The sequence below is a fragment of the Protopterus annectens genome, chromosome 15.part0 (genome assembly GCF_019279795.1).
Source record: "Protopterus annectens isolate FY-2018-M chromosome 15.part0, PAN1.0, whole genome shotgun sequence".
In the NCBI taxonomy this organism is placed as follows: domain Eukaryota; kingdom Metazoa; phylum Chordata; order Ceratodontiformes; family Protopteridae; genus Protopterus; species Protopterus annectens.
Window position 1 is genome coordinate 486,038,496 of NC_056749.1, and position 13,561 is coordinate 486,052,056.

Sequence of the window (13,561 nt, forward strand, 5' to 3'; positions counted from 1 at the left end):
AATATATATATTGTATCTAAACCATCCTTTAATTCTGCATAGAGCATTGTCAAGAAATTCAACCGTGGCCTTATTTCTTCTTATAAAGAAGACCCCATCATATAGTGAATGTACATTTTGTCAACTCACAATATATTCAACAGAGTTTTTATTCATAAATTTACATGTCCCTCGGTTGATTTCAAAACATTTTACTACAAATATTATATCATTCCTTTAACCCCTGATGTTCAAATCTAAGTCTAAGTTTAACCCTTTGAGATGGAAATCTAAAAATATTCCTACATTTTGTAGGAAGGCCCCTCTTCCCGACACAATGGGTCTGCCTGGCGGGTTGTTAACACATTTGTGAATCTTGGGTATTACCTTAAAATTAGCATCCTTGGGGTTATGTATATGTAGTTTTTTAACATCTGCTGAACTCAAAAAAACAAGTCTCTCTCCCCTCTCTAGAATATCCAAAAGTGAAGCATTGAAATCAGCTACTGGATTGTATGTCAGCTTTTGATACACTGTGTTATCTTCCAACAAGTTTAAAGCCATCCTGTTGTACTGTGTTTTATTCATAACCACCCAGTTTGCCCCTTTGTCAGCCTGTGTGAAAATGTAAATCCTGTAAAGCTACCCATTGGTTCTTAGTTAGATTGTATGCCCTAAACTGCTTTTTGAAATGTTCATGTTCTGTTTCAACATGTTTACGTAGCACATTCTCAAACAAAACGACATTAGCAGACAATTTAGGTGGCATGAAAGCACTTTTATACGGTACTTGTGGCATTAACATTTAAGCATAACCAGTGAAAAAGCTGATCCCACTACCAATAGTGGATTCACCCCATCATTTTCATCAAATGAAAATTGTCTTTTATAATCGTATATGAACAGATTTAACAAATCGTCTACATTGTTAACAGTATCATCCTCCCCATTATTTGAATTATTGGCCTTATTGAAGCCCAAACAATTACATGGAGCTGAATTATCCAGTAACTTATCTTTGCTGGAAATCAAATGTATCATTAATTTTAAAACGCTTTATCCCAGGGGGTTAAACTTAGACTCAGATGTGAACATCAGGGGTTAAAGGAATGATATCATATTTGTAGTAAAATGTTTTGAAATCAACCCAGGGACATGTAAATTTATGAATAAAAACTCTGTTGAATATATTGTGAGTTAACAAAATGTACATTCACTATATGATGGGGTCTTTTTTATAAGAAGAAATAAGGCCATGGTTGAATTTCTTGACAACGCTCTATGAAGAATTAAAGGATGGTTTAGATACAACATATATATTTATTTGTTTGATTTGTTGTTCATATATTTGCACGAAAATAGCATGCACATGAAATTGCACATGAAAATGTATTTGTAAAAGAAAATGTATTTAAGATGAAATTGCATATTAATAAGTTTAATTGAATAATTGGATGGAGGTAATTAATTGATTGATGTTTTAGCAATATATAAGAAAAGGCTGCTTGATGTAAAAATTATTCCTTGAAGGCATAAGCTGAGGTACAGCTTGATGAGTGATGCTTAGGTTAGTTCTAAGCTGGCCTGCAAGACCCTGCCCTATCCAAACTTTGGCATTTTCCTCCTATATGCATAATTACCCATTCCTTGTTCATTATCCAACCCTGTCCGTCACCTGTAGTCCACACTCTGTATTTGTCCATCCAATGTTCTCCCCACCTTTTGTGTATCTACAGCCTTATCTGACTGAGTCTGTGTTCTATCTGCTCCTGCTATCTGTTCTTCTTTCAGTGTCCCATCCACAGCATCCTTTACTACCTTCCCCACCTACCGCTCTTTTCAAAATCTTATAAAAAAGGGTTTCTTTCCTTACAAAAAAATTGCTCATACTTTCCACCTCACCTTTCATACTTTATGGTACTCTTGTGTGTTTACTTCTGCTTGCTGTTCTCCCCTTTCCTATTTTCCTATCTCACCTATTTCTCACCCATTTATGTGATGAACATGGCTGGCTCTTTTACTGTGTGAACACAAAGACACACGCACATACAGAGTATTTTTTTTCTAGTCACCACTGCACTTCATTTCTTTGCAAGATTAGCACAAGCTGCAGCCCTGTGGCTCTGCATTTCATATAAGAGCATGCATTGGCTCAGAAGTGCTAACCTACCATAGCTGGGATGTCTGTCCCATCAGTCCATCACCCTACTGTAACTTTTCTTCTACCATAGAGCAGCCTAGCTCTGTTTGGCTCTGTTTGTTCCTGTATTGCTGCACATTTATTTTCTTATTCTGCCATTTGCTCAGTACAGTGGTGCTATTCAGTGCCAAATACACATCTGATTAGCTGAGAGTCATATTATTGTACAGGTATCGCTCTGAAAATTAGCACTACACAGGTGTGCAGTGCTTGCCTATGAATCTCAGCCACAAGTTATTAAACATAACCTTTTTAAAGTGTAAATTCAAAATGAAAAAAAAAATAGAAAAATTATAAAGTTTCAATTGGTGTGGTATTTCTACGTTCATCAGTTTTAAAAGTTTTAAAAATTGAAATTTATATACGCAGCTTAAGTGGGTGTAATAGTTAAGTGGTAAATGTGTTCAGCAGTAAAATATTTCACTGAAATTATTTTCTAATCTTGGAAACTCAAGCAAACATGAAATCAGTGAATTGGTTTCAATGAATTGCATTTTGCTGCACTGAAATTAGCAGTGTTGTAGGGGAAACAACTCAAGGTACTATATTTAGTAGTGGGATTGTGGGGACCTCTCCGACATGTACTCTTCAAGGTTTGTCCCACCACTCAAAAACTGCTTTGGCCAAACACACAGTTTATTAAAACAGATTCAGTGAATCATCTTTGTTTTTTTTTCCTACAGGCTGTGCTCTGATCATATATAGTAGACCCATAATTGCAGAAATGGTCAAGCCTGACATCATACATCTCAATTTCTTTGCTCAAACATACTGAACAAAGCCAAAAATAATAAGTGGACAAAAGCTCAATATCAGGGGCATTTTTTTAAATATTGCTCTAATTCACTTAAAAAGTTAATAGAACAATACATTTTGCATCAGCATGCATTTTCTGAACAGCAAAAAAATATGAAATTCTAGTGACTGGCATTACTGGTCAATTGTGATCCTCAGTGATTTACCAGAAAATCAACAATTTTATGAGTGAAGACACAAAAATTATGGATGGTTGAGAAGTATACCTAAATTAAATTTAATAATAAATAAATAAATAACTAGTAGGGTATGATGTTTGGAACAGAAATGTTGGACTGTACCATCTAATTATCTGGAAAGTATAAAGTTGGAGGAATATACATTTTGGAATACACCATCTGCTTGCCTAGTAAACGTAAAGGTGAAAAAAAGTGAGGAAAGTAAACAACCATTATATGTCAGAGTTCAAATGAAGAGTAGAAGAAGATGGTTGTACTAAATCAGCATTATAGTACAAGCATGGGCGGTACATTAGCTCTAGAATAATGCTAATTGTTATGATAGTAATATGAAAACAGCAATGACCACATAAAATCAGAGCTATGTTTATAACCATACATTTCTTTTCCCCCTAAATTTTAGTACCCAGTACATCCGGAGCAAGTGTATTTAATATGGCAGTTTTAGGCATGGTACCTATACCGATGTTTTGACATGGAAGAACTGAAAGACTGATGTAAAGGACAGAGGGTGCATGACAATAATGCACCTTTGATATGTGATCAACAAAGTTAGGCAAGCTGGACAGGTTTCAGCATATTTAATTCCATTTCTGTCCTGCACTTCATTTGTGTCCCACAACCATTCAAATATATTACACACTTTTGACTCCCACCTTAGTTGCACATGTCCTTCCAGCTGACACCATAGACTGTATACACTGTAGAATTCATAATCTCAACCAAAGCATCCTAATAATACAAATAATTCTATAGGTCATGTAAGTCATTAATCCTCCTTGTGTTTTTGCAATATGAGCTCTGCTAGTAAGATATTCCCTGGGATTCAGTAATGCCTACATTAAGTGTACACTGTTCTGAATGAACAGACAACACAGAAATAACTGGCATTCTTCCTCCTAATTTTAGTTTTCTTACTGATATTTTTGCAGCTTTAAATATTAACAGGAATTCATAAAAGTTACCACAAAGCGTAGTGTAATCTTTCTGAGTGACTAGAAAGCACAAAGAATGTGATAAGACTTTTCTTGAATACATACCGTGTACACTTAGTGTAGGCTTTATTGAATCTGGCTCATTATGTATTAAATATGCTTTCTGCAGCATTCATTTCAAATGTTTCATTTTTGGTGTTTTCCTGATTTTGCATAAAACTTCTTTATCTTTATAGACCTCCTCCTGTTTTTTTATAGTAGTGAAGATGATTAAAAGCATAAAGCTGTCCAATATTAGTTCATAAAAAAATGTTTTTTTTCAGAAAGTGCATTACTCTGAAAGTGTACTTTTTCATTCAACCTTCTAAAAACAAAGCTAAATTGTAAAATATGCTGATTTTGGAATCCTGGCTGATATTTAAATGTTCTCTCTTTATTGTGGAGAGAAACAAGGAGTTCTTTGCTTTCCACATGTTGCTTAGAGCTCCAGAATCATATAAATTGATGGAGAAAAGAGTTGCCATGCTACCAGGCTGTACCACTTCCCCATCTGGCCCCAGTATGTGTCCCTTGAGCTCTACTAGTTCTATCCTTCCCTCCCCTTTCTGCACACTGTGCCTGAAATATTATTGTAGATTATATAGATGCTGTGTCAAAGCTACACCTTGCAGTCTTGCAGTACAGGGGGTGCCATGATAATTTTCCAAATTCCCGAAAAAGATAGCTTTGTTAAATATTTTTCTGATGTTGTCCTACACTAGGACACAACCACAATAGAACATGGGAGAGAGGCTTTAAAAGCTGTTGTATATTTCACTGTCACACACACACAAAAGTGTAGCAGGGTGAAGTACCTAACAGACTTTAAAGCCTTTTGCTCCTCAGTGGCTATTGCCTGTGTGGCAGTGTAAAGTGTTCATAGGTTCATAGATAGGTACTAGGCTATCGGCCCAAGGGCCTAAGTAAGCCTAGCCAACAAGGTTCCCTGGCTTATGCCACCCAAGAAAGTTAATTTCCTGTGCCGAGCAGAGCCGCAGAAGTGATCCCCGGGGTGTATTTCCTGTTTCCCATCCACTCATTGAGATTTTTCTTGAAAAGTGCTAATGAGGAACTTTGCTTGACATAGATGGGTAGCTTGTTCCAGAGTATGGGAAGTTTCTGAGACAGGAATCTATCCCTCCAGCATGTCCTGTTTATTGTGGTGACAAGGTTTAGGTCCCTAGAGCATGTAGCTTGGAGGGATTGGGATGTATTTAGGTGTAGCATGTCCAACAGCTCTGGGTTTAACATAGCTTTCTATGTTAGGCAGAGATCTCCTCAGAGTAGGCGATATGCTACAGAGTAAAGCTGGAGTTTTTTGAGACGGTCAGTGTAGGGCATCTGTTTGAGGCCAGTAATCCTCTTTGTGAGGTACTTCTGTGGCCTTTCCAGCTGCTGCAAATGTCTTGTGAGGTACATTCCAAAAGGGGCATTGTGCTCTATAATGGGTTTAATGACTGCTGAGTAGAGGGGAATAATGACCTCTTTTTTCCTGGATGAGAATCTTTTTGTGATGTGATGTGCCATATAGAAGGATTTCTTGACTACTGTGGCGATGTGACTATCAAAGGAGAGACTACTGGACACCTAGGTCCCAAGGTCTCTTATCACACATTCGGCATTAAGTAGACTGTCATTTGTGTGCTAGTTCATGGGTATAGAGTTTTTACTAAAGGGGATGACAATGCATTTGTTGGCATTGAGCTTGAGTCCATGCCTCTGACACCAGGCATCTGTCTCAGTGAGGCCCTTCTGTAGGATGTCCACATCATTTGGGGACTCGACTATGGCACCTAGTTTGCAATCATCTGTGAACTTCATTAGCCAGAGGCCTTCTGTGTTAGCCTGTACTTCAGAGAAGTAGATACCAATCAGGAGAGGTCCCAGGACTGAACCCTGTATACTCCACTTGTCACTGGTTTGAAGTCAGATTTGGAGTCTGCAACTTTCACAGTGTGGGTTCTGTCAGTAAGCCAGTTGGCAACCCATCTTGTGACATAGGGATTTATACCTAGTTTAGTGAATTTAGCTATAATTCCAGAATTGGGGATGGTGTCGAAAGCCTTGGCGAGGTCAAGATAGGCTGTGTGAACCACCGTACCCTCGTTTACGGCTTTGGTGACGTCCTCAAAGAAGTCAATCAGTTTCAGAAGGCATGATCTGCCTTTCACAAACCCAAACTGGGTAGGGTCCAGAGTTTGGCGGTTACCAATGTCTTTGTTTATGAGTTCCATGATGATACATTCCATGGTCTTGCAGACCAGGATCGTCAGGCTAATAGGGCGATAGTTCCCAGGATCAGTGGTGGCTCCCCCTTTGTGGAGTGGGATAACTGTTGCTGTGCACCATTCAGTGAGCACAAAGCCTGTTGTGAGACTATGATTGAGCATGGTGCTTGGGTGGGAAGCCAGGTCGTTCTGAAGTTCGTGTAAAACGCAGCTTGGGATGTTGTCCGGTCCCATGGATGCTGTGTTTTTAGTTTTAGAGAGTGCAGCTTTTACCTGCATAGATGTGATTACAAGGACTCTGCATTCTTCCTGTATAGATATGGGCCCTTTAGGGGATGAGAGGGGGGGTAAAGTTAGCACTGAACCTATCTGCCAGGATGTTGGCAATATCAGTTGGTTCTGTAATTTTTGTGCCATTGTGCTGTAACTCAGAGCAGATCTGGGTGTTGCCATTGAGATTTTTGACATAGCTACAGAATGCTTTGTGGTTGCCCTTGGAATCAGTGGTGATTTTGTTTTCGTAGCTATCTTTGGAGGATCTTATAAGGGATTTCAGCAACTTACTGAGGCTGACAAGGGAGCTCCTCCAATCATGGGATTTTACTCTCTTTTGCAACAGTTTCTTCTTTCTGTTGTAGAGTTTGTTTATGGCAGGGGACCACCAAATTGGCTTCCTTTTTTTGGGGGATAGAGTCTTGGTTCTGTTTGGAATAGCACAATACATGCACTCGTGTAAGTGCTTATAGAGTGCATTTGTGTAGGATTCAGCAGTCGTAACTGTATTGTCCATCTGCATGGGTGTCATGAAGTTCGTCACTTCTGTCTTAAGAAGCATGAAGTTGGCTTTGGAGAAATTTTTTACTATGGTTTCCTTAATGGTGGGTGGGGGCAGGATGCAGATATCCTGGGTGATTAGCTTATGGTCGGATCTGACCAACGAGGAGTTGACTTCAGGTGTGGAACACCAGTAACTCGTATTGGTAATCACTAGGTTTAGGATATTGTTGCCCCTGGTGGGGGTGTGGATAAGTTGATCCAGGGCATTGGAATTTATGAATTCAGAAAGCATTGAGCGAAGGAGTTGGTACAGGAGTAGTTTTCCCAGTTAATGGTAGGGTAGTTGAAATCGACCATTATTAGGGTGTTTGGTTGAACCCTAATATTTTCCAGTATATCCAGAAAAGAGGAGTGGGAATCCTGGGGCATGGTGGGAGATCTGTAGCAAGCTACAATTTGGATTTCAGTTTTGCCCAGAGTTAGTTACACTTGGATAACCTTGGATGCATTATGCTGCACAACTAGCCTTGAGGTGTGGAAATCCTTAATGAATATGGGCACATCTCTGCCTTTGGTGTTTTGGTCCAGGTTAGATGGCCGAAAAGTCTGGTACGAGTTATAGTCTGGTAATGCAGGGGTGCTCTCTAGAGCCTTGAACCAGGTCTCAGTCACTGCACAGATATCGATGCTCTCTATTTTAAGGAGTGCCTCGAGTGAGTGCATTTTGAGATTTAGACTTGTAGCACTGAGTAGTATTACCCTCAGTTTTTACTTGCCTGTTCCTGTTACAGTGGTGAATTTGTCATTTGAACCTTGCCTAAAAAGGCACTTTAGTGGTGGCAAGACCCATAGCCAATATCCGGAATCCCAGGGGTGACAGGTGCAGGCCGTCTCTGGCAAAGCATTGTGGTGGTCTGTCAACCATGTCGCCCCAGGCAGACAGATACTGGATCCCCTTAGAATGACACCAGAAGCTTAGCCAATTTTTGAAGCCAATCATTTTGTCCTTGTACTGCAGTATAATTCTGGGTGATGGGAGGATGCTACTCAGGGCTAGGGTCATACCTGCCTGGGCTACAAGATCGGAGAACTCTTTCATGTCTCTTTTCATGTAGTCCAAGGAGGTATGTCTCAGGTCATTCACACCAACATGGACAATGACAGAGCCCTATTTGTACTTGTTGTGGAGTGACCTGAGTGTGTGGGTTATGTGACGGATCCTGGCACTCGACAGGCAGCTCACAGTAACCTTCTCCTTGTTTAGCCTGGTGAGTGAGACATCAGTGTCCCTGACTATAGAGTCACCTATGACTAGTGTGTTGGGTACGTTGTTTTGCCTTATGGTCTGTGGTTTGTTGGCACACTGAGTCTGTGGGCTGTGTGTCATTTGGGTTGTGTTGGGGGTGGAGGTTGCTTGCGTTTCTGCTTTGGAGGTCTCTGTTGCTTGAGAAGATTATTACTGAGAGCCTCTGTGAATGTTTTTGTGTTTCTATGTGTGAATTTTGGTGGTGTAGGTTTTTTGGGCCTATGTGATGTGTGTGGTGTGGTGCAAGTGTTTACCTTCTCCTCTTGACTGTCAAGTTCAGTTTTGTTTGGGGAGAGCTTTACCTCCAGTTTGGCTAGATAAGTGCATCTCTCACAGGTTGTGGTGTTGGGTGGTAGGAGGACAGGATTGTCTGTGTACATGAGGCAATTGCTACATTGCCCCAAGATGCCCAGATTCATCAGATAGACAAGAGAGAACACTGGGAGCTGACCCTTGGACATGCCTGAATAAAAAATTACTTTCCCCTAGACAAGTGAGGAAAGTGAGTATAACAGCTGTTTTTCTCTAAGCAAGTGAGGAAAGTTAAGTACAAAAACTGTTTTCCTCTAGGTAAAGAGGAAGGTTGAGTGCTGTAGTAATTTGTAGCTTATTTAGTGCTAACAACAAGTTCTGAACAAGTGCTAAGCAAATTTGAGTGCTAAAACTAAGAATCTGTATCTGGATTTTGTGGTAGATAGGCTACCTAGTGCTTACCACTCCCACTAATAAGCTAGCAGGCTTCCCTCCAACACAGAAAGGCTTGGGGGGGGGGAGCTCAGAAGCTTATAAGCAGTTCTGGATACAGCAAATCTGTATCTGGATTAGACTAGTTACAGGAAAGGTGAGAAACAAGTGCAAACATGGGCTTTTAAACCAGAAGGTTGAAAGAGATGGAAAAACTGCCCAAATGGCCAATAAACTACAATTTCCAGGCCAGAAACCACTCTTGTGGTAGATAGGCTAGCTAGTGCTTACCACTCCCACTGATAAGCTAGAAGGCTTCTCTCCAACACAGAAAGGCTTGGGGGGCTCAGAAGCTTGCAAGCAGTTCTGGATACAGGACATCAACTGCAAGGGCTTTCACAGCTGTAAGCCACTTTGTGCTCCTTCACTCTTTTTCCCCTATAACTAAAAGTATATCAGAGCACATATAGCTCCATGTTCACTCTTTTTCCCCTGTAACTAGTAGTATATCAGAGCACATATAGCTCCATGTTCACTCTTTTTCCCCTGTAACCAGTAGTATATCAGAGCACATATAGCTCCATGCTCATTCTTTTTCTCCTATAACTAGTAGTATATCAGAGCACATATAGCTCCATGTTCACTCTTTTTCCCCTGTAACTAGTAGTATATCAGAGCACATATAGCTCCATGTTCACTCTTTTTCCCCTATATCTAGTAGTATATCAGAGCACATATAGCTCCATGTTCACTCTTTTTCCCCTATAACTAGTAGTATATCAGAGCACATATAGCTCCATGTTCACTCTTTTTTCCCCTATAACTAGTAGTATATCAGAGCACACATAGCTCCATGCTCACTGTTTTTCCCCTATAACTAGTAGTATATCAGAGCAGATATAGCTCCATGTTCATTCTTTTTCCCCTATAACTAGTAGTATATCAGAGCAGCTATAGCTCCATGTTCACTCTTTTTCCCCTATAACTAGTAGTATATCAGAGCACATATAGCTCCATATTCGCTCTTTTTCCCCTATATCTAGTAGTATATCAGAGCACATATAGCTCCATGTTCACTCTTTTTCCCCTATAACTAGTAGTATATCAGAGCACATATAGCTCCATGTTCACTCTTTTTCCCCTATAACTAGTAGTATATCAGAGCACATATAGCTCCATGTTCACTCTTTTCACCCTATAACTAGTAGTATATCAGAGCACATGTAGCTCCATGTACTACACAGCACTATGAGCAAGTCTGTCCATTCAGGAATGAATAGGTTTATGTTCTTGATACGGATGTCAGGATTCACCTCTTGTGCTTTGCTCTCCTCTTCTCTTCAGGTGAATTTCTTGACATCCATGTCTTGAACACATAACAGTTTAGTTATGATTTCAGACCTGATCATAATCATCTGTAGCTTACCTGTCTTTCCAAATGCTGTTCCAGAGCTATACTCCCATTGTTTCCTATATTCCTGTATACATGACAAAGCTGTGATATGCCCTTCCACTGTATAACAGAACATTGTCTGTTTGACCAGCTATGACACCCTTCTTTTTGCCCTGCTCATGCTCAGCATTACTGGAAATTTTGGTAGCTCCAAGCTTGACATGAAACAGTTTCATGGCATATATCAATATTTGGGTGATGTATTGTTATTTCTCATGCCTCCCCTGGATTTGCAAATGAACAAATCCTTTTATGACTGTGATAGACCAGTTTGTCATTTTAATTAAATGATACAGCAGTTTATCCTTTTCTTTGATACTCTGTTAATGTAGCCTGGAGATATACTATAGGCATATAATTATATAAACACTGTATTGTTTAGCTGCCCACAGTATCCACACAAGTTGGTTAGATACAGTAGACACATTATTATGCTCAGAATAATTTGTTTTATTCATTATGCTATGCTGTTAACCATCTGGAATCAATGGTGCACATTAAAATTGCATAATGCTCTGGAAAATTGAGATCACTAAGACAGAGAACACAGCTTTCAGTCAGTTTGGAAAATGTTACTTCCTCTCACCTTATCCCTCCATCATGTAAACATACTAGTGCCAAGGCAAGGTGAGCTACAAAATTTGGCATCACATTTGAAAAGGTAGCTGCTACGTTGGGTGAAAAAACAAAGCTGATGATGAGGATCCCAAAGCCAAATGCAAAACACTAAAGGAGTACATTTTACAATAGAACATGCTCTCAGTTCTTTTCATGTGCACGGTTGTGACCCCACATCACCTCCTTAATTATTGTAGCTACAGTGTGATGGGGAGAAAAGGGCATGTCCCTTTCCCAAGACTGTGTGATCTTACAGTTAGATTATACTGTAAGATTCTGACTAGTAATTTCATTTATCTGAAAGACAGCAGTTTGATCACTGGCCCATAAAATGAGAAACAAAATTTGTTACACCTTATAAATCAGTTTTCTTAGCATATTTCTCTTTCAGTATGGCTGTATGCATTTCAGGTAAAATAAAAAAAATGATGTCTGGTGTTTTATGAAATGCATTCATATTTTCCATATTACCAGCTACTCATTTTGAAAACTTTTCTTTTGTTGCAGTTGATTTAAAATGATTTTGTTTTTCCCTTGCCAGGAACAGAACCACACATCTGCATGTAATGGCACTTTTCCGTTGTCCAGGAAATTTAATCTGGATTACCTCTCTTTAGATTTCAACTCAGCATCTCCGTCTCCAGTACAGAAGGTAATAACTATTGAACAACTAAATTCATCTAATCTGCACAAATTAGTTAAAACTGTCTTAAATTATGTAGATCAACATCTTTTCACTTATAATTCAGACCCAAGTACCAAGCTTGCAAAGGCCTTTTCATAACTAGTATTTTCTTCATAAATACATTTGTAAACAATGATGAAAGAGTGGATTCCAAGAAAACTGATACTTCTTCAGGTTCCTCTTTTGACTTCCTCATAAAGATTGTTAGAGATAATTATCTATCCAATACTTCCAGTTCAGGAGCAGCTAGAATTGTACAACACTTATGCGAGGAATTTGATTATTATCTAGGCTGTGTGCTAACTTTAAGAACATATTTTCCATATTCAAGTTTCCTGGTAAGCAAACCTTGTGGTTATATCTGATTAATTAAGGAAGTGAAATAGAAGGATATTATGCAGGTTTACTTGAATTACAGAGTATGCAGGGAGGTGCATTTTCTGGAGTAGGGAAGGAGAGAGATTGTCCTGCATTGAGCATTAGTAAAATAGTTGGATGCCTATTAAAACGTTGAGGACATAATTCTAATCCTAGTAATTACAAACCTATTAAAATGTTGAGGACATAATTCTAATCCTAGTAATTACACGTGTGAATATGGAGGAATATTGAGTAATTCCAAGGTTGTAGTATCTTTGATTACCCCCCTGCTGTGAACTGTAACAAACATTGGAGTAACTAAGTGGTAGAGATGTCCAGGGTCATGGATACAGGGAAAGCCTGTACAAAAACACTTTAAAAAGTGCAAAAGTTAGTTGATTTTTTTTTCGGGGGGGGGGGGTTCCAAGTGCTGGATTTGCAGTATTTTGACTTCCACATCCAGCAGGAGCCAGAATACTTTCTAGGTTGATCTGTCAGGTTCTGTGGTTATGTTTATTTTAGCCATTGCATTATTGCTGACACCATATTGCTGGTCACACAGCCTGTTGACACTGGAACATGCTACATTCAAACTAGATAGTGACATTGTTTCCATAAATACACAATGTTAATAATAAATCCATCACATTCGCAACAAATGAAGTCAAAATGAAGTCAAGGAAAGCAGCAGGCTCAGATGAGGTTGCAGCAGATATGATCAAGATGCTGGATATGATGGGGAGAAATGGCTCCTGAGGGTACACATAGCAGTGTGAAGAGAAAGCTGTTTCCCAGGTGACTGGAGAATAAGCATACTAGTGCCAGTGTACAAGAACAAAATGTTGATCCACAGCTGTGGGCAGTACAGAGATATCAAGCTCCTGTCACACTACATGAAAGTTCTGGAGAGGGTGATTGATAAACAGATAAGTTCATAGGTGTATATATGCTAACAATCACTGGCACCTTTATAAGCTTAGCCAAAAATCCTAATTGTATTCCACAAGCTTATGTGCATTAGTAGTTATTTTAAGGGTTATATGTAAACTAGGGCAAAATTTAGACAGAGTAGTAAAAAGTAAGATGGGAGATGAGCAGTTCAGATTCACATCAGGATGCAGCACAACCAACCGGATGTTTGCAGTCAGACAGATAGTTAAGGAGAAACTAGAGATGAGGAATGTGTCCAACTGGGCCTTCCTAGACTTGGAGAAAACATATGACAAGGTCCCAGAAAACTGATTTGGGCAGTCCTGGGGTGGTTCAAAGTTCCAGAAACAGTGGTAGAATTAGTGTGAGATA

At 39.3% G+C, this 13,561-nt stretch overlaps 1 protein-coding gene across 1 annotated transcript in view; it reads left to right on the forward strand.

Annotated features, from left to right (window-relative positions):
* The window catches only part of GAB3 (GRB2 associated binding protein 3), a 980,339-nt gene that overhangs the window by 939,702 nt on the left and 27,076 nt on the right, over positions 1-13,561 (forward strand). Inside the window, exon 9 of the mRNA XM_044057216.1 lies at positions 11,756-11,866. Coding sequence (XP_043913151.1) covers positions 11,756-11,866 — 111 coding nt within the window. The remainder of the gene's footprint in view (positions 1-11,755; positions 11,867-13,561) is intronic.